The sequence below is a fragment of the Dendropsophus ebraccatus genome, chromosome 3, assembly GCF_027789765.1.
Source record: "Dendropsophus ebraccatus isolate aDenEbr1 chromosome 3, aDenEbr1.pat, whole genome shotgun sequence".
NCBI classification, from domain to species: domain Eukaryota; kingdom Metazoa; phylum Chordata; class Amphibia; order Anura; family Hylidae; genus Dendropsophus; species Dendropsophus ebraccatus.
In genome coordinates, this window is record NC_091456.1 from 167,479,687 (window position 1) to 167,505,252 (window position 25,566).

General features: G+C 44.1%; 1 protein-coding gene across 2 annotated transcripts; it reads right to left on the reverse strand.

Annotated features, from left to right (window-relative positions):
- Positions 1-8,497: 8,497 nt before the first annotated feature.
- On the reverse strand, positions 8,498-22,023 carry LOC138786232 (UDP-glucuronosyltransferase 3A1-like). 2 transcript variants are annotated; one of them, XM_069963069.1, is made up of 7 exons: positions 21,780-22,023; positions 18,265-18,366; positions 16,949-17,063; positions 12,507-13,041; positions 11,043-11,274; positions 10,646-10,865; positions 8,498-10,301 (listed from the first exon to the last, which is right to left on the reverse strand). In XM_069963069.1, exons 1-7 carry the CDS (start codon positions 21,874-21,876, stop codon positions 10,025-10,027), a joined length of 1,578 nt encoding a protein of 525 aa, XP_069819170.1. In that variant the 5' UTR covers positions 21,877-22,023; the 3' UTR covers positions 8,498-10,024. The 2 variants fall into 2 exon arrangements, with proteins under 2 accessions (XP_069819170.1, XP_069819171.1); XM_069963070.1 differs by lacking the exons at positions 16,949-17,063; positions 18,265-18,366 and having other exon boundaries at positions 21,780-21,872.
- Positions 22,024-25,566: the final 3,543 nt, after the last annotated feature.

A 25,566-nucleotide genomic window follows, 5' to 3' on the forward strand; every position in this document is an offset into this window, starting at 1 on the left:
AGCCTAAAGGACAGAAATGGCTGCACATCGCACCCATGGCTGACACGAAAGCTTGTTCAGCTACATTAAAAACCAACATCAGAAGTTAGTATTTAATTTGATCAAACCATATTGCCTCATGTACCACGTGCAGGTCTCTGATACACGTGAGTCCCTAACCAAACAACACTGTGCTGGTCAGCGAACGCAAATCCCGCAAAACAAGCACAAGCAGGGAAGGGGGGCCACGGAATGGCCCAGCAACCCCAATGTCACAGGACCAAACCCCAAGGGCCCCCCCCAAAGTCTGCAGGCACCGTCGGCGGAGAAAGCTACCACCAAGCAACACAAGTGTAAACAAGCTGTTACCTCTCACCATTGCTTCTGCAGGTAGAATGGGAGACAAGAGGAGATACTTACCATATGTACACAGGGGCTTCCTGCTAATTTGGATCACATGGACTCCACTGACATCATCTGTCGGTGGAGTCCAGGAAGAGCCCCATGCATTCTTATACTTAAGGCTGAACCTTTACAGAGCCTTGAAACATGACTATATTGTCAGGTATGGGACTGTAGGACATGAGACAGGGGAGGCCCTAGCACTGACATCTGCCCCGCTGCCCCTGCCTACTTACCGTAACTGCCCTAAGTGGCAGCAGATAACTGGGCGACAGTCCCTAGCCTGAACAGGTGTAAACACAGAACGCGGACAAGGTGAACAAACACAATAAATAGGGGTCAGGAAGCAAGGTCGGTAACAGACGGTCAGCGCAGTACAAGTTGTAAGTCAAAAGGGAAAGTCAGGAAGGCAAAAAAACGGAATTGGAAAACCAGAAATTCAATCAGGATAAGCGCTAGGTGAAGGGACACTCTGGTACTGAGGCTCTATTACAGGCAAGGAAGAACACACAGGGGAGGATATTTATGGAGGCTGAAGTCCAGCCCCAGACCTCTATGCAAAGTTGAATGGCAGGGCCAGCCGCCAGTCAGTTAATGAAAACACAATACACCTAGGCCAATCGGCTGGGGGCAACAACTCAGCTCTCCACCACCGCTCCTGTAGCACCGCAAAGGAGACCACTACTGGTGCACAGCCAGATAAGTATGTAACACTGGAACAGCGCCCTTCTTTTCCATGTGACTGTGACAAGTACTGCAGTTCAACCCCATTCATTTGAATACCAGACACAGCTCGTGGAACAGTGCTGTTTCCAAAAAGAAATCTAGACAACCTTTTACCTACATAAATTTTGCAATAAACTATTGATGCTAATACACCCTGGATCATCTGTGTTTGCTCTTGATTTATTAATCAGTGTGTGCAAATATTGTTACATGTGTGGATCTGGATCAGGAGTTCTGATTAGAGATGAGCGCAACTGGATCATGCTTAAGTACGATCCTTCTACATTTGAATACCAGTGGCTGAAGAAGTTGGATTCAGTGCTAAAAAGTCAGAAAAAACATGGATACAGCCATAGGCTTTCATAATAATAATAATAGCAGATACAGCCATAGGCTCTCTAGGGCTGCATCCAACTTCTTCAGCCACCGCTAATCAAATGCCAAACGATTGGACTTCAGCATGCTCCAGTTGTGCTCATCTCTAGTTGTGATATAATTTACACAATATATTCTTTGATATCTAGTAACAGTCTGGGCATAGATGGAAGTTCTGATGTTAAAGGACATAAGCTCCAAATTTTCCCAAACATCTGCACTATATTCAATTGGTAGGGTTATGAGGTCTATGAGGTGATAATAAATGTCTATGTAGCCTTCTGCTAAGCCTATTATTATTATTATTATTATTATTATTACTACCAGCATCTCATATAACTTCTATTGTAAGATCCTCAGTAGTCCCATTCCTAGGTCATCAACTCCCAGTAATTCCTTATATGATTTGCGGTGGTGGTGGTGGTGATGATGATGATGATGATGAGTGTCCCTAAGGAGGCCACTGGGAGAGCTAAGACCATTCCTGATCCTAATGAAGATGTTGCCTCTGTTCAAATTTGAACCCTCTTCCTCTTTGATGTCCATACGTCCAGTTAGATTATATAGAAATGGGTTATCAACCCCAATAAACAAGCAACTCTGGGAAATGCCCACAAAGCTGCAGTACTGAAACATTAGAGTACAAAGAGGTAAAGGAATAAAGTAAGTGAACTCACCCACAAGATATATAGTCAAGATCTTGGCTCCTTGTAGACAATGAACTTGTAATGTAAGGAGGAGACTGAAGGCCCTATTCCACGGAACAATTATCAGCCGATATCGGTCGTTTCAGCCGATAATCGTCTCGTGGAATAGAAGGCAACGATCAGCCAACATCGTTCATGTCGGCTGACTGTTGCATTCGTTTGTTTTTCAACATGTTGAAAAACAAGCGACTAATGTAGCAGCGATCTGCTGCTGTAGCTCCGTGGAATAGGAGCAGCGGCAGCAGACGCTGCTACCCTCTATGGGCTGCCCGGACAATCTAGCAATCACCCGGGCAGCTCCCCGCGACCCCTCCCGCACTCACCTGCACGCTGCCGCCGCATGTAGTAGCAGTGCCGGCAAGCGGGGAACAAGGAGCTGATAATGCGCTCGTTTGCTCTTCTCCATCGGTCTGTGGAATAGGGCCTTAAGGGTCCATTTACACAGAAAGATTATCTGACAGATTATCTGCCAAAGATTTGAAGCCAAAGCCAGGAACAGACTATAAACAGAGATCAGGTCATAAAGGAAAGCCTGAGATTTTTCCTCTTTGCAAATCCATTCCTGGCTTTGGCTTTAAATCTTTGGCAGATAATCTTTCTTAAGGATAAGAAGGTCTGTGGCTCCTGCCATGCTGTGACCTTTCCTTTGTGGTTAAAGGGGTTATCCAGCGAAAATCTTTTTCTTTCAAATCAACTGGTGTCAGAAAGTTATATGGCTTTGTAATTTACTTCTATTAAAAAATCTCAAGTCTTCCCATACTTATTATGTCCTGTAGGAAGTGTTGTTTTATTTTTACTTCCTGTAGGAAGTGTTTTTTTATTTTCAGTCTGACACAGTGCTCTCTGCTGACATCTCTGGCCGAGACAGGAACTGTCCAGAGCAGGAGAGGTTTTCTATGGGGATTCATAGAAAACTGAGACAGAGTTCCTGTCTCGGCCAGAGATGTCAGCAGAGAGCAGTGTGTCAGACTGAAAATAAAACAACATTTCCTGTAGGACATACAGCAGCTAATAAGTATGGGAAGACTTGAGATTTTTTTTTATAGAAGTAAATTAAAAATCTATATAACTTTCTGATACCAGTTGATTTGAAAGAAAAAGATTTTCGCTGGATAACCCCTTTAATAGGTGCAGGACGAGGTGTCCTGTGTAGTATCTGCAGCTTAGCCTCACCTCTTGGATCTGTAAGAGCACTCAGCATTAGGTCAGGCGGTGATGGTCATCTGTGCAGTATATTCAGTGCCATATCTTGCCCCTAAATCCAATGGTAATATGGTAACTCAGAACCAAGTTTGCAAGGTAATAACTGTGGTGGACGACTACAAAGAGCCAGCCCAATACAAGAGCTGATATACAGAGAGTCTGCTACAAAAGCTGCACTGCAGAGAGGAGACAGCCTGCTACAAGAGCTTCTCTGCAGAGAGGAGACAGCCTGCTATAAGAGCTGCTATACATAGAGAATACATCCCGCTACAAGGGCTGCTTTGCATAAAGGAGTCAGTCTGCTAAAGGAGCTGCTTTACAGAGAGGAGACAGCCTTCTACAAGAGCTGTCCTACAGAGAGAAAACAGACTGCTACAATAGCTGCTTTACAGAGAGGGAGGCAGCCTGCTACAAGAGCTACTCTACAGAGAGTAGACAGCCTGCTACAAGAGCTGCTCTAAAGAGAGGGAGACAGCCTGCTACAAGAGCTGCTTTACAGAGAGGGAGACAGCCTACTACAAAAGCTTCTATACAGAGAGGAGACAGCCTGCTACAAGAGATGCTATACAGAGAGGGAGACAGCCTACTACAAAAGCTGCTCTAAAGAGAGGGAGACAGCCTGCTACAAGAGCTGCTTTACAGAGAGGGAGACAGCCTACTACAAAAGCTGCTCTACAGAGAGGGGATAGTCTGCTACAAGAGCTTCTATACAGAGAGGAGACAGCCTGCTACAAGAGATGCTATACAGAGAGGGAGACAGCCTACTACAAAAGCTGCTCTACAGAGAGGGGACAGTCTGCTATAAGAGCTGTTATACAGGGAGGGAGACAGTCTGCTATAAGAGATGCTATACAGAGAGGGAGTGAGCCTTCTATAAGAGCTTCTATACAGAGAGGAGACAGCCTGCTAAAAGAGCTGTTCTGCTCAGAAAGAGAAAGACAGCCTGCTCTACCAATTGCTCTACCAACATGTAGTGTAGCCAGGGCCGGCCTTAGGGTAGATGGCGCCCTGTGCGAAACTTTCTTTTGGCGCCCCCCCCCCCCCCGCCCCTGTTGATACCCCCTAATGGTGACATAGACTAAATCTCACAGCCTCCCATCCCTCCAGACAACCCCCCACAATAAATCCACAAACGGGACAGGAGGCTGTAGGATTTAGATATAATATACTAAATCCTACTACAACAAGCTCCACCCCTAAACCCCAGCCCCCCCGACCCCCGATAGAAGTACCATCTATGTATGTATCTATCAATCATCTACCCCCCCCCCCCCCCCCGTTATATATGTGACCTTTTAATCACTTTTTGAATTTTTCTCTGGGATGTGACTTCACTAAAAAACAGCAAATTTGGACTTGGCCTATTTGGCAATTACACTGTTTACCGTGGGGGCAGTAGTTATGCACTGTTTAGCTGTTGGGGTATGCTGGGGGCAGTAGTTGTGCACTGTTTAGCTGTTGGGGTATGCTGGGGGCAGTAGTTATGCACTGTTTAGCTGTTGGGGTATGCTGGGGGCAGTAGTTATGCACTGTTTAGCTGTTGGGGTATGCTGGGGGCAGTAGTTGTGCACTGTTTAGCTGTTGGGGTATGATGGGGTAGTAGTTATGTACTGTGTAGCTGTTGGGGTATGCTGGGGGCAGTAGTTGTGCACTGTTTAGCTGTTGGGGTATGCTGGGGGCAGTAGTTATGCACTGTTTCAGCTGTTGGGGTATGCTGGGAGCAGTAGTTATGCACTGTTTAGCTGTTGGGGTATGCTGGGAGCAGTAGTTATGCATTGTTTAGCTGTTGGGGTATGCTGGGAGCAGTAGTTATGCACTGTTTAGCTGTTGGGGTATGCTGGGGGCAGTAGTTATGCACTGTTTAGCTGTTGGGGTATGCTGGGAGCAGTAGTTATGCATTGTTTAGCTGTTGGGGTATGCTGGGAGCAGTAGTTATGCACTGTTTAGCTGTTGGGGTATGCTGGGGGCAGTAGTTATGCACTGTTTAGCTGTTGGGGTATGCTGGGGGCAGTAGTGCACTGTTTAGCTGTTGGGGTATGCTGGGGGCAGTAGTTATGCACTGTTTCATCTGTTGGGGTATGCTGGGGGCAGTAGTTATGTACTGTTTAGCTGTTGGGTATGCTGGGGGCAGTAGTTATGCACTGTTTAGCTGTTGGGGTATGCTGGGGCACTAGTTATGCACTGTTTAGCTGTTGGGGTATGCTGGGGGCAGTAGTTATGCACTGTTTAGCTGTTGGGGTATGCTGGGGACAGTAGTTATGCACTGTTTAGCTGTTGGGGTATGCTGGGTGCAGTAGTTATGCACTGTTTAGCAGTTGGGATATGCTAGGGGCAGTAGTTATGCACTGTTTAGCTGTTGGGGTATGCTGGGGGCAGTAGTTATGCACTGTTTAGCTGTTGGGGTATGCTGGGGGCAGTAGTTATGCACTGTTTCAGCTGTTGAGGTATGCTGGGGGCAGTAGTTATGCACTGTTTAGCTGTTGGGTATGCTGGGGGCAGTAGTTATGCACTGTTTAGCTGTTGGGGTATGCTGGGGGTAGTAGTTATGCACTGTTTAGCTGTTGGGTATGCTGGGGGTAGTAGTTATGCACTGTTTAGCTGTTGGGTATGCTGGGGGCAGTAGTTATGCATTGTTTAGCTGTTGGGTATGCTGGGAGCAGTAGTTATGCACTGTTTAGCTGTTGGGGTATGCTGGGGGCAGTAGTTATGCACTGTTTAGCTGTTGGGGTATGATGGGGTAGTAGTTATGCACTGTTTAGCTGTTGGGGTATGCTGGGGGCAGTAGTTATGCACTGTTTAGCTGTTGGGGTATGATGGGGTAGTAGTTATGCACTGTTTCAGCTGTTGGGGTATGCTGGGGGCAGTAGTTATGCACTGTTTAGCTGTTGGGTATGCTGGGGGCAGTAGTTATGCACTGTTTAGCTGTTGGGTATGCTGGGGGTAGTAGTTATGCACTGTTTAGCTGTTGGGGTATGCTGGGGGCAGTAGTTATGCACTGTTTAGCTGTTGGGGTATGCTGGGGGTAGTAGTTATGCACTGTTCAGCTGTTGGGTATGCTGGGGGCAGTAGTTATGCACTGTTTAGCTGTTGGGGTATGCTGGGGGCAGTAGTTGTGCACTGTTTCAGCTGATATATAGATAGATAGATAGATAGATAGATAGGAGATAGATAGATAGATAGATAGATAGATATATAGATAGATAGATAGATAGATAGATAGGAGATAGATAGATAGATAGATAGATAGGAGATAGATAGATAGATAGATAGATAGATAGAAGGGAAAGAGGTAGAGAGACAGGGGAAAGAAAAGCATAAGACTTACAGCAGGGGCCCAGGATCCTGGAGGCTGCAGCATTGCTGAGGAGGAGGAGGGAGGAGGCACATGGCCGGGCAGAGGTCACAGGTCACCGCACTGATGGGACCTGAGCACCCTGCAGGCTGCAATGTGGCAAGAAAAAAGTCAGCCTCCCACATGTGGTGGGTGCCGGGGGCGGGGCTTGTCGGCGGGGGGCGGAGCTTACCGGGATCAACCCGGAACATTACTTTGCCAGGTCCCTAGCCCGTCTATCTTCTGGAGCGCCCAAACCAACTACTATGTAAGGAGGGCAGGCGGCCAGCTAGAGGGGCGCTCTGGCAGACAGACAGAACGTCTGTCTGCCAGAGCGCCCCCTAGCTGGCCAGGAGTGATGCGCCCTGTGCAACCGCACAGCTCGCACACCCCAAAGGCCGGCCCTGAGTGTAGCAGATGGTGTGGTACAACTGTGGCATTTGTCACAAGGTCTGGTACGCTAGCTTCTCCCACAGTCCAAATACACTGTCAGGCACTTCCCCTTTAAATGAGCATACCTCTGCTACACAGGTTAACTGTAGACTTAGGGCCAATTTGCTGATAGGAGAAGTATAGGTTACAGTCTCTGAAATAGACTGCCGAATAGGAAGACTACATGAGGGGCACTGTCCAGGAAGTGCCCCTCATGAAGTGCCCATCATCGTTCCCCCACCGCGCATCGCTATGGTTGAATAGCGGTGCACGGCGGGCGACCAACGATTTGAGAAGCAGCAGCAGCAGCATACATTACCTGTCAGGTCTTCTGCTCCGCTCCGTCCTCCTCCCCGGGTCCGGCGCACTCTAGCTTCAGAATGGCCTGTCAGCTGACAGGCCACTCAGCCAATCACAGGCCGTGGGGGCCCCGGCCTGTGATTAGCTGAGCGCTCCGTCAGCTGACAGGCCATTCTGAAGCCAGAGCGTGCGGGACCTGGGGAGGAGGACGGAGCGGAGCAGAAGACCTGACAGGTAATGTATGCTGCTGCTGCTGCTTCTCAAATCGTTGGTCGCCCGCGTGCACCGCTATTCAACCGTAGCGATGCGCGGTGGGGGAACGATGATTTTAGGTCTGGCCCTAAAAGAACGATCATCCGATGACACGATCATCGGCTGATCGTTCTCTCTATTTCACAGAGCGATAATCGGCTGATTCAGTTACTGTGGAATAGGGCCCTTAGTCTCACCCTTTGTGGTTTAAAACGGCATATTTCAGGTTCTTAGGCAAGATGGACAACAGGAGTACAGCAGCTCAGGAAGGGACCATGAACAGCATGGACTCGGACCAGTGAGCCCTGATAGTCTGAGAGAGGGGAGGTAACCAAGACAGATCGGCTCCAACAAGGAGGTAGCAGACTTCTGCAGCATAATACAGACAACCTAGGTAACCTTTCAGGTCTCTACAGCATATTCTTCATGTCAGTAAATAGAATACATACACATGGAAAACAGAGTGAATAAGTACAACACACACAGAACCCTTAAGAGCTGAGAGTTTAGCATAGTATAGTAGCACAGTAATGTATTCACCACTAGTTGCAACTGTAATAGACCCGTTTTTGAATAATCCTCTATTCTTTCCTCAGTATTAGGTTTTTTGCAACCTAATACTGAGGAAAGAATAGAGGATTATTCAGAAACGCGTATCCTCTGCATCTACGTATCCTCTGCATCTACGGCCATAGATTTTAAGAACAGCACAGGACTGGTGAGAGGTGGACTTCCGCCAACATACTTTTTCTCCACTTAATGTATTACAAGCAGCACAAATAACAAAGAATTATTTAATGAATTTTTAATGAATTTTCAATAAACGATCAACTATCCAACATCCCATCTAATACGCAGTAGATGCTGAATACCCTGCCGCCAGCACAGTATTTAAACAATTTGCGGCAAAGCCGCCAACGGACAATAATCATATCTATATATATTTATATATACAGTATTCACCACAAGACTTTCCATGTTAATATAATATATTTTTCATAATTTTCATGTTTTTAACAATTTATAACACTAAGTTTATTGCTATATACTCCTTGTCGATGTGCAATGTGCATATAATCTATTTTTAACTTTGTTTTATTCATTTTTTTCTACACTAGTAAAAGATATAAATGTTGAATTAATCATACTTAATGTAGTTCTTTTACACAAAGGGTGATTACTAGAGAGCCTACCACTTCACATAAAAATAAAAATCCACTGGTCATCATCGGAATCTACAGAATCTGATGTAGTCTTCAGGTTACCGATATGTAAAAAACAAAAAGGAGAGACAAAAAAAGGCAGGAGCAGAACACCCATAATTTTGACAGGTGCTCTGCTTCTTTACAGTAGGCAGCATCCTTACATAAAGACCCTTGCTGCATTGCCCCAAGAGTTAGGTGGGGATGCTATGTTTCCTCACTTAATCCCCTGGGTACCAGACTGACCAGACCCAATGATGGGCCCTCAGACACTGTCGAGGTGTCCCTACCTGTTGCTGCTATTTGGAAGGGACAACGGGAAATACGTCCAGAGAGTCAGAGTATGCAAGTAAACAGCGTGCTTCTTTACTGAAGAAATTTCAGAAGCAAAACAATATAGGCAAAAAACTGAGCCGGCTCCTCCAGTCTCCGACCCCTAGCAAAGGAAGGTTTTTTTTGTGCAAGGGTAAGGCCTAAGCTAGCAATCTTCTTCTAGGTCTCTGCAGTTTAGCAGAGTCTCTTCACCTCTCTAGTGTCTATCTGCAGAAAAACAGGCTACTGACTGACCCATCCCTTTACACTGTTTGAGAGAAAACTAGATAGAACCTTCTAGTGGACAGGATGGAGTGGAGAAGCACGGCTTTAACAGATATAATGTTTAACTTTAGTCTGCCATAGACTTGTATTGAGTTTCCATACAGGTCTATGGGAATGATACAGCAGTTTCTTTCTAGACATAAACAACATTGAAAAGGTCAACATGTCTGTTTATTTCCTCCAAAACTCAGCTCTGCACATTATCTCAAAGCAATAATAAAAAACTACAAGTTCTAAGCTTCTTGTGCCATAGCTTGGCTTTATATTACCCCATCAGAGTATGGTGCAGGTACAGTGCAATTAGATCGAACAAAACAAAAACACATGACATAACAAACAACGTCCAATACTACAACACAGTACCAGTGCGCACAACAGAACAACACAATGCAAGTGAACCCTTCAAAGTACAATAAAGTGAGCTAGCGATGCTCTTCCATTATAGTGAACGTCCACAAATGTCCATGATAGAAGGTACCGTTACTCCTGGGCACTACACCCTATTTATTCCAAAATTACTAGTTTTGTTTTTGTTTCCTGTTGGAGAACATGAAGTAGATGAGAGTTCTGATAACTCTCAGGATGAGGTAGATGATGGCAGCCACACAGGTCGAGAGGAACAAGATGACATCCAGCAGAAACTGCTGATACCAGGGCTGCTGGTAAGAATAGGGCCTAAGATGGCCGCCTCCACCTGACTGGATGATGTGCTCCACCCATCCTAATAGCTGCTTGTCCGGAGGGAATGGACGTGAGCGCAGGATCACACTCTGCTTCATTGCTGATGTCTTGTAGCTGTGAGAAGAAAGTTATTGAGTGTATCTGTATGTTATAAAAGCTTTAGAATATTATTTTACATAAATATGATTCACCAACAGGAGTCACTATAGCCAACTTCTCCTATCCTTTCCATCATATCTATAAATGTAAGGCATTAAGGACATAACTGTGCTCTAGGGCCTTTGGTAACATTTATAGGTTTCTCTCTCAGATTGCCATACTCTGTGATGCTTCCATAGTAGGCGTGTAGGGATTGTAATGGATAGCTCACAGCATTATGTCTGTATGGGGGGTACTGTAATGTAGAGAGTTCTCGATCCATCACCCTCTTCGGGTACATTATCCAGACTATCACTTACCTTTTGTTTCCTATTATATTACGGATCGCATCCGCAAAGTTTTTAGCCTTGATTTCACTAGGCCGAATATATTCCCCCATATGTTTCGCTTTGATTTGAATCAAGTTGTTAAACTGATCCCCGAAAAGCGGGATCCCTAAAACGGGGACCCCATGGTACACGGCCTCCATTACGCTGTTTATTCCACCATGTGTCACTAGGAGGCGTATCTTTGGATGTCCTGTAACAGAACACAACGGAGACTAAATTAAAGGGGTTGTTAGAAGGTCTCTAGTTATAGGGGTTGCCCTATGAGGTCCAAAACTAGAGGGGCCCGAGAAGAAAAAGGTTGAGAGGCTTTGATTTCATTGTCTGTTATATACTGATAAAGCTGTAAGATTGGCTGTAGGTTTCTTACCTAGTAAATCATTCTGGGCCACCCAGTCCAGGAGTCTGACATTGGGGGCTAGCTCCAGCCCTTCTGGCCAATCGGATGCCTTATATCTCCAGATCACCTTCTGTGGGATCTTAGCAAATGCAGAATTCATCTCCTTCACAAGATCTGTTCTAGGGATTGAGGATATCATAGAGCCCAACGTCACCATTATAAACCCAGACTCTCCTGACTCAGCTATGTAGTCTTCTAGATCCTAGAAATGGTGGAGAAGTGGAAAATATTCAATTGTCAGATGTTAATTGTATGAATCACAAAGACCAATATGGATGCTGACATTGACCCCTTCACTGACCTAGACCACCATTGATGCTGACATTGACCCCTTCACTGACCTAGACCACCATGGATGCTGACATTGACCCCTTCACTGACCTAGACCACCATGGATGCTGACATTGACCCCTCCACTGACCTAGACCACCATGAATGCTGACATTGACTCTTCACTGCCCCAGACTACCGTGGTTGCTGACATTGACCCCTTCAATGCCCCATACCACCATGGATGCTGACATTAATCCCTTCCCTACCCTAGACCCCTATGGATGCTGACATTGACCCCTTCACTGCCCTAGACCACCATGGATGTTGACATTGACCCCTTTACTGCCCCAGACCACCACTGATGTCACCATTATCCTTCTTACTACCGTAGACCATCAGGGATTATATTTGTAATCGTTTCCTACTAGCGCTATGGTGCAGCAGGGTAAGCCCGCCCTTGTTGGGGTTAGTTTAGCAATGATGTGGCTGCTAGGTGGGTGTAGGGTCATTTGGGCACTTGTCACGGTAGCCTGCACTGCCCTGTGCTGTATAGAGAGTATCCATGGCTAAGACGTATAGCACTGCATGCTAGTGGTTACTTGCATAAGGAAAAGAAGTTAAGTCTCTTGGTCCCTGACAAGGGGCCTGGCCTAAGCCAGGCCCTGGCTTTACTGCAGGAGAGACTGTCTTTCTAGATTTCTTTCTCTCCACTGACTGACTAGAGAACCCCTCCCACCAGGAACTAATCTGCTTTTAAGGGGCATACTAAACCTCCCAGTGATTGGTGGAGTTGTGTGGGACAAGAGAGAAAGAACAGGATAGGTCTGATAAAGAAGGGAAAACAGCCTGCACCTGTGACAAGAGAAAAATTAACATATGACATACAACAGTTAACCCATAGTTTCCTTCAGTTGTGTACGTAAAAAAGCATAGCAAAAACACAGTAGTGACACCTGGTGGGGAAAACACAGAATACACTCAGACTATATCACACTGTGTGAACCTGATACGAGTTACTTTGCCCAAGTGCAATAAGAACTTAGTAGCACACCAGTTCTGAGACACTACAGCTCCATTAGTATGCCAAAAAGACTCCACAGAAATGAACCACTATGATTCTACTGAACTAATTTCATATTATTTGCTTTTTTCCATACTCACTTGTGACACTGGATTTGCCGGCTTGGCCCGTAACCCTCCGATACACAGAATATGAGGAAGGAGAGGACGTGCAAATTCAATGCTAAAATCTACGTTGTAAATCCAGAGCTCTGCTTTATGGTAGAGGTCGGATAATGATGGTCTAGAGTCAGCAGGAAAATGGCGCTCAGCGATGTCATTGAATATGGCCTGTACACTGTTTTCTGCTATGTAGGAGCCAATATACATAAGAGTGTTCTTCAAGCGTTCCAGGAAGCTCATACGGTCGGTGAGCTGTGAGGAGAATGTCGGCACGTAGGATGGAGGACTCGGCAATCCAACCGCTATGGCATTGCGAAAGTTTCCACAATAGAAGGCGATATAGGGAATGGTCAACTTTGCAGAGAGCAAAAAGGTGCAAGGGTTAAATGCATCTATTATGGCAATGTCGTATTGTTCTTTCTTCAGGAAGTCCAGAATATCAGTCTGGTTCATAGAGACTTCACACTGGTTTGCAAACACGTTCATGAGTTTAACGAAAGACTGGAACCCACCCCTGGAAGAAAGAATAGAAGTGGCTATGATCAGCATACAGTGAGGAAAATAAGTATCTCATATGCTGCTGATTTTCCCACCTACAAAGAATGGAGAGGTCTGTAATTTTCTCACTTCACCTGTGAGAGAAAAAATCTATAGAAAAATTCTGAAAATCACATTGTATGATTTATGAATATTTATTTTTCATTTTATTGCATGGAATAAATATTTGATCACTGACCAACCAGCAAGAATTCTGCCTCTCACAGACCTGTTGGTTTTTCTTTAAGAAGCTCCTCTGTACTCATTACTTAATTGTACTCATTACCTAATTGTACCTGTTCAACCTCTTTACCTATATAAGAAACCCCTGTCCACACACTCAATCATACGCCAACCTCTCTACCATGGCCAAGATCAAAGTGCTGTCTAAGGACACCAGGGACAAAATTATAGACCTGCACAAGGCTGGGATGGGCTATAGGACGACAATAGGCAAGCATCTAGGTGAGAAGGCAACAAATGTTGGCTCAATTATTAGAAAATGGAAGAAACAATGACAATGACTTGATACAAGCTTGAAATAAAGCAATGAAAGAGTCACATTCTATTTTAATACATAAAAATAAGAAAATTAGAAACAAACACGCTACTGATGACTTTTCCCATACTCGGTTTGCTTTTTCTTTTAAATTCAGTCCCATGGCCAATAGCATAAGGAATGTCATTAAAAAACATTGGTACTTAATTGCAAAAGATCCTATACTAGCTAAATATTTCTCAGATACACCTTTGGTAACATTCCGACGATGCAAAAATATAAAAGACACTTTGGTCAGTAGTTCATTTCAAAGCTGTAGACCTAATAATAAAAACTGGTTAACAAAGACTTTGCCGGCTGGCAATTACAAATGTGGGAATTGTAACTGGTGTAACTATTTCCATGAATGTAAAAGTATACAGTTAGGAGGGACCTTCTTTCGTATTAATGACATGGTCTGCTGCCGAACCAAAAATGTGATATATGCCATTATCTGCAACTGCGGTTTATTTTATATAGGCAAAACCACCAGAGCCGTTAATAGAAGATTTTCTGAACATGTTAGATCTATAAGGACAAAAAAGGTGTCCCTAAAATGATACAACATATTAATAATGTACATAATGGCGATGTTCACCAACTTAAATTCTTAGGACTTGAACGCATCCCCCAAAAAGATGGCATAGATAGAAATAAAACATTATTACAAAAAGAAGCAAGAATCATTTTAAAAACTAATGCCCAAAGTGACTGCGGATTGAATGAACGCATTGATTTAAGCATGTTCTTATAATGAATTAGAATTATTGTTTTTGTACCTTAGCAAGAATCTGTACCTTCATAACAATTGGTTTTAACTAATTTTATACAACATATCTATGTATTTATGAATGTTGTTACGTCCACTCACCTGTTCCTTGAGAGCTATATAGGAACATACGTGAGAGGGTGAAGGAGTGTCTGAAGAATCACGCATGCGCGTGGGAAACAGCTGTCACACAATCAGTTGCTGAGCGGCGTCCCCGCCTGACTGCTACACTCTCTGTATGGTTTTTAACGAAGATTACGAATAAAGAAGATTTTTACACGGTGAGTGCCTCCACCATTCTTTTCCTTATGATATGCTATGATTGCTCTTATTGCATTTTCACGGAAGAGCACCCCGAATCTTACCGCATGATCTAGCCCAGATTCACCATTGTATGCATGTTAATTGTGCCGGTCTGCTGTGTCTTCATTGGGACATAGACCTGCACAAGGCTGGAATGGGCTATAGGACGACAATAGGCAAGCATCTAGGTGAGAAGGCAACAAATGTTGGCTCAATTATTAGAAAATGGAAGAAACAATGACAATCTTCCTTGGTGTGGGGCTCCATGCAAGATCTTGCCATGTGGAATAAAGATGATTGTGAAAAAAGGTCAGGAAACAGCCCAGAACTATACGGGAGGACCTGGTCAATGACTTGAAGAGAGGTGGAAGCACAGTCTCAAAGATTACCTTTAGTAACACACTACGCCATCATGGATAAAATCCTACAGGGAACACAAGGTCCCCCTGCTCACCTCAGTACATCTCCAGGTCCATTTGAAATTCGCCAGAGACCATCTAGATGATCCAGAGGAGGCATAGGAGAAGGTCATGTGGTCAGATGAGACTAAAATAGAACTTTTTGGTATCAACTCCACTCGCCATGTTAGGAGGAAGAACCCCAAGAACACAGTCCTAACCGTGAAGCATGGGGTGGAAACATCATACTTTGGGGGGTTCTGCAAAGGGGACTGGATGACTGCAATTCATAAAAGGGAGGATGGATGGTGGCCAACAACCTCCTTCCCTCAGTAAGAGCATTGAAGATGGGTAGTGGCTAAGTGCTCCAGCATTACAATGGCCCAAAACACACAGCCAGGACACCTAAGGAGCAGCTCCGTAAGAAGCATTTCCAGGTCCTGCAGTGGCCTAGCCAGTCTTCACACTTAAACCCAATAGAAAACCTTTGGATGGAGCCGAAACTCAAAATTGCCCAGTGACAGCCCCGAAACCTGAGAGGTCTGGAGAAGATGTGTATAGAGGATGGGACACAGTCCCTGCTGCAGTGTCTGCAAACCTGGTCAGGAACTACAGGAAACCTCCGACCTCTGTAACTGCAAACAAAAGTTTCTGGACCAACACTTCTTACACTTCTTTCCATTCTTTGTAGATGGGAAAACTTGTTAAATCCGCAGCGTATCAAATACTCATTTTCCCCATTGTATATTGGGGATATTGCATTGTATTTCAATGGCTCAGCATAAGGATGTGCAAGCGGTGTGACCACCATACTTTTTGTACGGTAGTTTTATTAAGGCATTGAATGCACTATAATTAGATTATTTTATGTATAGAGCTGGTATCTGCTCACTAGTAAAATATAAGCACTGTATTTAGTTAGCTATTCAGCAGTATAATATTTTGCAGCCAATGGGGCAGAATCTGTGCATTAAAAGGTTAAGGAATAGTCTATGACTAAGATAACATCCCTAGTAGTGAATGGGCTAACGGATTTATGATTACATCTTTATCATTTTAGGGCAATGAAAAGGTTAATGGGACCATCCCTGTTTTTCCCTACTGGGCATGGGCATGTATATATGTATGAAACTGGCCTACATAACAATGAAGAAAACTACAAGCATATTATGTGACGTCCTGCTAGTCTGTATTTTTCATGTTCCAATCCATTTTATGCGACAGGTGAAACAATATTGCATTAAAACATTTCTGTTGTTTTGAGTCTACAGCTTCAATGCGGACCTATGTGTCTCCATGGTTACAGACTACAAATCTGGTAGTCATGTTGCCATCCATGGAGCCCTACTTCTTGCTAACCTACCAACTGCATGTTATTAAGAGGTAGTGGACAGATAAAAAGGAGCCTGACAGCAGGATGAGCCTACAGTTTGTAGTCTGTTACCATGGAAACCCATAGATGTTAAATATGTTCTTTTAAGTTCCTTTTTTTCATTTTAGATACATTTGAAACATGAAATTGTTGCCAATTACTTTGATGTCAGTGGGGTTTTTTGTTTTTTTCTTACAGAAACAGTGCCACTCTTGTCTATAGGCTTTTCATGGTATTGCAGGTCTTCCCTATTCACTTGAATAGAACTGAAAAATCTCTTCTAATCCTTTAAAGCAGCTTTGTAGTCAGGCATGGGATAAGCTGTAGGTAAGTAGTAGGGGCCTTTGGGCTCCAGAAGAGCGTGTCCCACCCCTTTACAGCTATCCCCATAGCCCTGCATTCAGGCGCATTGTCAGTGAATTAAGGCTTTGTATTTGTCATTCTCTTATAATTGTTTAGCGAACCCTGATGTCTACGAGCCGTCTGTACATCCTAGTAACATACTTGCCCATGAAAAACTCCTGCTGATGTTCTGTGAAAAACTTGTCGTATTCTTTCTGGTATTTCTCATCCAGGGAATAAGTGGACACTGGATACGGGGAAGATGGAATCTTGTAGCCTTAAAGAAAAGTAGCAGTATACTTGTTATAGGGAGTTTCTTTTATATGCCATTTTGGTAAAAAAAAAAAAAAAAAAATGTAATAGCACAATGACCATCTGAAAGACCAGAGGAGGCATGGGAGAAGGTCATGGGGTCAGATGAGATCAAAATACAACTTTGTAGTATCACAACCATGAAGCATGGGGTGTAAAAAACATCATACTATGGGGGGGGGGCGGTCTTTTCTGCAAAGGGGACGAGACAACTAAACTGTATTGAATGGAGGATGGATGGGGCCATGTGTCATGAGATTTTGGCCAACAACCTCCTTCCCTCATTAAGAGCGTTTGAGATGGCTGTGGTCTTCCAGCATGACAATGACCCGAAACACATGGCCAGAACGACTCCATAAGAATCCTTTCCAGGTCCTGGTGTAGTCTATCCAGTCTCCACACCTGAACCCAATAGAAAATCTAGTGTGCAAACCTGGTCAAGAACTCCAGGAGACGTCTGACCTCTGTAACTGCAAACAAAGGTTTCTCGACCAAATATTAAAGAGGTACTCTGGGCTATGTGTATTTTCAGTGTACGGCCGGGGAGGGGGTGGATATAGAAGCCGCCAGTCACTTACCTCCCCGGTTCCCGAATTGTGCCGCCCTGTTCTCCGGTCCAGCTGCCGCTTCGTGGTCTGGACTGCAGCTTGAGATGTAACGTCTCAAGGCAGGCGGACGGGAGAACGGGGCAGCACGATTCAGGACCCGTCGCTGGAACTGGGGAGGTAAGTGACCGGCGGCTTCTATATCGACCCCCTCCCTGGCTGTACACTGAAAATACACAAAGCACAAAGTACCCCTTTAAATTCTGTTTTTCTATTGCATCAAATCCTTATTTCAATTAATAAAATGCTTAAAAAAAATTATATATCCAATGTGATTATCTGAAATATTTTATAGATTCTGTGTCTCACAGGTAAAGTGCACCTATGATAACACTTACACCCCTCTCCATCCTATGTAGGTGGGAAAACTTGCTAAATCATCAGTGTATCAAATACTTATTTTCCCCACTGGGGACACACACTTCCTTCCTGTATTGTCTGTACAGACATCTGTATAGGACGGCACTGAGTGTGCAGGATATGGGCAAAGAAAAAAGCAAACCTGGACTACTTTTGTAAAAAAAAAAAAAAATCCACAAACATACAATTATTTGTTCAGACCTGGAAGAGCTCCATCCCCAATCTGGCGAAACATTCTGACGTCATGACCATTGTCTTTAAGAATACGTGAGATTTCATCCATTAAGAGATAGTGACTACCCCCTGAAAATGAACAAAATTGAGTAACTGTACATGCTATGCCCACCCCTACAAACATCCAAATGCTAAATGAAGGGAGAGGAGATTGGCAAGCCATGCAAGCCATGGGAAAAGTATGCAAAGCAGTTCTCCAGAGGGAAGAGAACCTGCTCTCTACTGCCACCTATTGAAAGCAGCATCCCCTTGAGTCAATGTCTCACCAGTATAGATTCTGGAAACATAGCTGGGGATTCTAGGAATAACTCCTCCCCAGTCATGTTTAAGGCTTTGTAAGGGTCAAATATTGACTCAAAGGGATGCCACCTCCCTGGCAATGGAGAGCAAGTTGGGAAGTACCAGCCTAGGGCATGCCAGTAAAATTGGCTGTTAACCCCATAAATACATGCATTTATTACTTGTTTTACCCCTTGTAGACTTTCAAGGTTCAGCTAATACACCATGGGGGCCTTTTTCCCCAAAGCTGGCACTCTTCTGTCAGTGTGTGGAGAACTACTCATGTGCAGACTTTTGTGTCTCCATGGTAACAGACTACAAACAATCCCAGTGTAGTCTGATCCTGCAGGCATACTCTCTTACTTCAAACCAACTTATCAATATATTGGTAAAAAGAATCAGATAGTCCTAGGTGTTAGAGCCTGTATTTAGGCCATGGCAGCCATGTTGTCTCTTTCAGCCATCTTAGCCTGAAAAGTAAACTTAGAAGTTGAACCTAGAAATAGAAAATCCTGATGTAAATGTAATTAAATAAGTGTTAATGGATATGGGGCACTGACCTTGCATGATTTAGGAATTAATGTACAATCGTGAACCTGTTGGAGACGACTGGATGCCTCGAGAAAGCGAACAAGTTTATGACCCATAAACATGTCAACATAAAGAATCACAGTGGTAGTGCTGTTTGCTCCTGTTGCTTCCATGTATTGCCATCCCGTTGTGCAGTCTTAAAATAAAACTTTGTTGAATTGCTCAGGAGAAGCATTGCTCGTATCCTTTACTAGGACACGTCAGAAGTTTTGATCAATAGACTCGCACGCTTTTCTCCCCACTAAGCGTGCCCTTCTCCTGGTTCTTTCTCCTGACCAGTCAAGGTCTGAACACTTAAAGGACAACTCTGACGCTATAGAAATGAAAAGAAATTACTCACAAACACAGTTTTTTTATACTTACCCTCACTCCTGCGTCTGGCTTTGTTTACATTTCTCAATTTTTGCGCATTATCGGAGCTCCGGTCACCATTTTTGTTTTTTCTCCTGGAGAGCGTCAGATGACTGACAGCTTGCTCAGCCAATCGGAGCAGCGTCATCTGGCAATGTAGTAGAAGCAGGCTGGCCTAACTAAGTAACGCTAATTAGGCCAGTCTCCCTCTACTAGTGATGACATCAACACAAGACTGTGCAGGCAGAAGATCCCATGGTGTAGGTGGGCATGGGGAAGGTGAGGCAGAACAATCATTGTAACTTTGTAAGGCCCCGTTCCCACTGAGCAAAGGTAGCGGAATTCCGCAACGGAAGTGTCCGCCGCGGAATGCCGTTAGACTCCTGTTATGAGCAGGAAGCTATGGGAGGCGCGCGCTCCTGCTCTGTACGCGCTGAAGAATGAACATGTTCATTCTACAGCGCGTACAGAGCAGGAGCGCGCGCCTCCCATAATGAGCGGGAGGCTAATGGCATTCCGCGGCGGACTATTCCGTCGCGGAATTCCGCTACCTTTGCTCAGTGGGAACGGGGCCTAATGAGTCTTAATTACCATAAAAAACGTGACCACCCGAGTTGTCCTTTAACGGGGTAGTTCAGCAAGCAAATTTTTCTTTCAAATCAACTGGTGCAAGAAAGTTCCAGAGATTAGTAATTTGCTTCTATTAAAAAAAAATCTCAAGTCTTCCAGTACTCATCATCTGCTGTATGTCCTGTAGAAAGTGGTGTATTCTTTCCAGTCTGGAGAGCAGGAGAGGTTTTCTATGGGCATTTGCTACTGCCCTGGACAGTTACTGACATGGACAGAGGTGGCAGCAGAGAGCACTGTGTCATACTGGAAAGAATACACCACTTGCTGCAGAACATACAGCAGCTGATAAGTACTGGAAGACTAGAGATTTTTTAATAGAAGTAAATTACAGATCTCTGGCATCAGTTGATTTGAAATAATAAAAAAAAAATTGGTACCCCTTTAATCGATCAATACTTTTAATAAGTCTCTATAACATATGTAAAGTTTTTAGAAATCCCAGTCCCTATTTAAGTATCTGAAACAGCGCCATTCCTTTCTGTTTGGCTGGGACCCATACTGCACTTCAGCCCCATTCACTTGAATACCAGACACAGCTCATGGACCGACAAGATGCTGTTGCCAGAAAAAAAAAAAAACATACCGTCCTTTCCGCCAGGTCATCAGTGTTTGTTTTTGATTTCTAAATCAGCGATTGCAAATATTGTCACAAGAGCGGTGTGTGGATGTGGATCATGGGTTCTGATATAATCTACACAATATATCCTTTCAGATCTAGTAATGGCCTGGGGGGTAGATGAGTGTTCTGATGGAAACACAGGCTGTGACTTTGGATAAGTTTTTCCATTTTTGCTGCCATTTTCCCCAAACTTTTGCACTATAATTGTACTGTAGGGTTATTGATGGCTGCGTCTATGGGGTGATAAATGTCTATGTAGCCTCCTGCTAAGCCTATTATTACTAGTCATCTCATGTAATATCACTTGTAAGATCATCAGAGGTGTAAGCTAAAGCTCCAGGGCCCAATCCACCATGTGCCAAGACTGGAGTAATAATGGGACCCTAGCCCCCCTTGAACAGCAAGCCCAGCACCTTTCCTCCTCTCAGATCCATTTCCTAGAAGAGAACTGGGAAGCAAGGTGGCCCTTAAATAGTACCATTCCTAGGCCATTTATTCCTAGTAAATCCCTACATAGGTTGTGGCGGTGTTGAGCATCTAAGGAGTAGGCTTGATCGAACAGCAAAAAAAATCGATAGGTTCGATTGAACTGGAACCTAGCTGGACCTTCCGCATTTAATTCCCGATGCCTTAACGGAGGAGACAGCCTACCTAGGCTGAATCTCGGAAAGCCAGGCGGTCCCTGGGCTGTCTCCTCCTTCGGCACGGATCGGGAAGGCATCAGGAATCAAATGCGGAAGGTTCAGCTAGGTTCGAATTCAATCGAACCTAGATTTGTCGCTGTTTAATCAAGCCTACTAAGGAGCCCCCTTTGTCTAAGAGATCTCTATGCAGATGTATTCCCCTATGATGTTTATATGTTCCATTCGGTCATATAGCAAATGTGTTATCTTAATGAGACAACGCCATTCAATAAGTGACTCTGGGAAATGCCCAGGAAGCTACTGGAACATTAGTGTACAAAGAAGAAGAGGTAGAGGAAGAGGTAAAGGAATAAAGTAAGTGAACTCACCCACTAGACATATAGTCAGGATCTTGGCTCCTTGTAGACAATGAACTTGTAGTGTAAGGAGGAGACTTAGGATAAGAAGGTCTGTTGTTCCTGCCATGCTGTGACCTTTCCTTTGTGGTTAATAGAAGCAGGACGAGGTGTCCTGTGTAGTATCCGCAGCTTAGCCTCACCTCTTGGATCCGCGTCAAGTAAGAGCACACAGCATTAGGTCAGGTGGCGATGCTCGTCTGTGCAGTATATTCAGTGCCATATCCTGCCCCAAAGTCTAATGGGAATAAAGTAACTCACTTTGAGTTTGCAAAGTTAATAAGTACAAATAGTGCCTCTCTCTGGAGAACTCCCCAAACCCAGGAGGTTAATATGGCCACACACTTATACGGGGTATTCCAGTCAGGTAAAATACATGTTGAATCGTCCCCCCTCCTGGGGACTAACAAGTCCTTCCATACTTGTTATTATTTTTTTAGTCTCCTTTACCAGTGCTGAGCTGCTGCTTTCTGCTGAAGACACAGAAGACTGTGTGTGAGCTGTTCTTTCCATCTCCCCCCTGCCTTCTGAGACGGCTCATGTAAACAGTAACCCTTGGCTGGCTGTTTATGCACTCTGCCGTGCCAGGAGGGTTAATCTCAGGCTGTGATTTTCCTTCCTGGCCTCACAAGAGTACAGAAACAGAGAGACAGTCGGCCAGGGACTCTGTTTACATGAGCCATCTCAGGAAAAAGAAGGGCGAGATGGAGAACACCTTACACAAAGTTTTTTGTGTCTTTAGCACACAGCAGCAGCTCAGAAATGGCGGAAGGAAACTTATACTTGTTATTATCTATTCAAAGGAATTGTTAGTTTTCAGGAGGGGGGAGGATTCAAAATGAATTTTACCTGACTGGAATATCCCTTTAAGAGACGGGATTAGTAAAACGCACTTGTCGCAGAAGTGAGAAGCTGTAATACTTAGCACAACCTGTAGAAGTGCTGTTACACATTTAATTTAAAAAGGTTATTTTAGGATTAGAAAAAGCACAGCTAGTTTCTGGCAAAAAACCCCCCCAAAACATTACCACCCCTGTCCCTCAGGTTGTGTTTGGCACAGCGTTTTTGTATAAACAAGAGATGAAGAAGCCATTGTGATAATGCTGGAGGTCTGGTGTATCCATGTAAAGAAATAGACTCAAAAAGCAATGAGTGTAAAAGTTTTCTATATACAGGATTTTATTCCATGCAAACAGATAACATGACAGCTCGCTGCTTGACAAAATGGAAAACAAAAACTAAAATTAACAAAACAATAAAAAATACTCCACCAAATAACTTAACAGCGTTAGATCAGATTTCTCAATAAATACAGTCGTAAGTATCCTTCACACCGGCAGGAACATTAAGGCAAAGAGAAGAGTCCGGGTCACGATCCAAGATCTGCCCCCCTCCCCTCCTTTATAATGGTATCTACTGCTAATCACAGAGATTAATCCTAGGACTAATCCAATGTTAAAAAAATAAGGTTGGGAGGGGGTCTCAGCTATCAAAACTGCTACCCATAGCAACCAATAAGAGAACTTAACTGCTGTGGAACAATTAAAGCTGTGATTAAATTGGTTGCTATGGGCAACAAGGCATAAAATGAAAGCTGCACTGTGTTTGGTTGCTACTGGGAACAAGGCCAGTACTCCCATTAGATAAATGAGAGCCTGTATATACACGATTAAAAAAAGCTGAGCTGTGATTGGTTGTTGTGGGCAAAGCAGGATCAGACTACACAAGGTTTGCTTGTAGTCTGTTACCATGGAGACACACAGGTCCTTATAGGAGCTGGAGACACAAACTTATAATTTCTCTTTTTAAATCAAAACTTTGCAATAGATCTTTTCATTTTACATTTCAGATATAAAATGGCTGCAAAACTGAAGTTTGGGTATAAGGGGTAAACAGGGTCGTCCAAGAGACTATGCAAATTAAGTGAACTGCGTTGCGGGATATTTGAAAAGCCATTCAATACTAGATGAGTGGGATGGTGACACCTGGGACCCCGCCAGTACCAGGCCGGGCCTTCTGGCTCTATTCGTTGTTCATATCCAGGCACCGTTCACTGGCAAGAGTGCAGGGCGTCCACATCCCTCCTATCAGATATTGATGGCCTATCCTGAGGAAGGATTTAGGTTTCTGCAGAGATGAAGATTTCACAATTCTTTTTACAACTCACAAGAGCATAAAATACATGGTCAGTCAGCAGATAGTAAAGGGGTAGTGCCATCTTGTAAGGTTATCCCCTATGCACAACATAAGGAATATGATCACTGGTGGTCACATATCATGCAATCTGGAGAACAGGGAACCCAGTCTCCCATTAGAATGGGTCCACCACTTCATTCCTTCTGTGTGGAAGCTGCAGGAAAAAGAAAATCTTAGGCTGCTCCCATACAGATGGATGGAGCAGCATTGTCTGTGCTAGAGGGAGACTGGGGTTCCTGTTCTCCAGGTTTGAGGATGCCCAAGGGGTTTGGACCCCTCTGCGATCCTGTGGATAAGGGATCACTTTACAAGATGGCATAACCCTTTTAAAGAGGAGGTATCAAGAAAGATTAAAACCCATTTGCTGTCTGTGGGCTGTCACATGTGGACGTTCTTACTCAAATGCAGAATTTACTATACACCAAAGAAAAGAGAACATGTGGTATGAGGTTTTAAAAAAAGTTAAAAAAAACAGACATAAAATAGATGTAAATCTAATGAAGATTTTTTTTCTAGGTTATCGGTGACCAATTATATCAGTCTATGTCATGTCTCATGGAGTTAGAAGTAGTCTGTATTACGCCTCCCAAGCTGCTGTTCTCTCCCTCCTCTATGCTTTACACTGCAGCTGTATGCATGCTATGTATCAGCTCAAGCTACATGGTACAGTACAGCAGACGCAACTGAACCAGCAGTGACTGAATCAACTCCAGAAAGCTGCAATCATAGAATAAGACGTCCCCCTATCAATAGTGCAAATGGCCCAACATCTGGGCGACCTACAGCAGAGTGAACAAAGAAAGTCCTTCGCATAACTCATAAAAAACCTTATGATCCCCATCACAATACATAGGGGTGCACTGTAGCAGACATACTACACACAATGGTGTATTCTCTAGAGCAGGGGTTCACAACCTGCTGCTCTTCAGATGTGGAAAGCTACAATTCCCATCATTCAATCAATTCCCTTTAGCTGTCCAGACATGATGGGTATTGTAGTTCTGCAACAGCTGGAGGGCCCCACATTGTGCACCACTGCACTAGCTGAAGCTCTGCTGCCCCCTAGTGGTGACTACAAGCAAATGTATCATATAACACTATGGTGGCAGACTATATCGTTCTGACATCCTATCGCAATGGCGTACAAATTGCTACCCCCAGCATGTCCTGCTGTGAGTTCTAACATGAGTAGTCTTTACATCTGCAGACCATTGCTCAGATGACAGATGTCTCTTAGGCCCAGTCATTTGCTAAGCAGTAGCCTAAATTTGTCCAGGTCTTAAAGGGGTATTCAAGATTCAGTAAACTGCACTGTATAATGCAGTTATATCATTGTCCAATATACATTCATGATCTCTTCTGGCTGCATTGCAAAACAAAATCCTTGAATGCCCTTATTTACTAAGACAGTAAAACAAGCGGCTGTTGTCAGGGCATGCTGGGATTTGTAGTCTCAACAGCTGCCGACTTAAGTAAAAGACTGTAATGCAGTGTTACTTAACCTGTGGCTCTTAAAAACTACAACTCCCACCATGCCCTGACAGCTTTAAGCTCTACTGCAGTG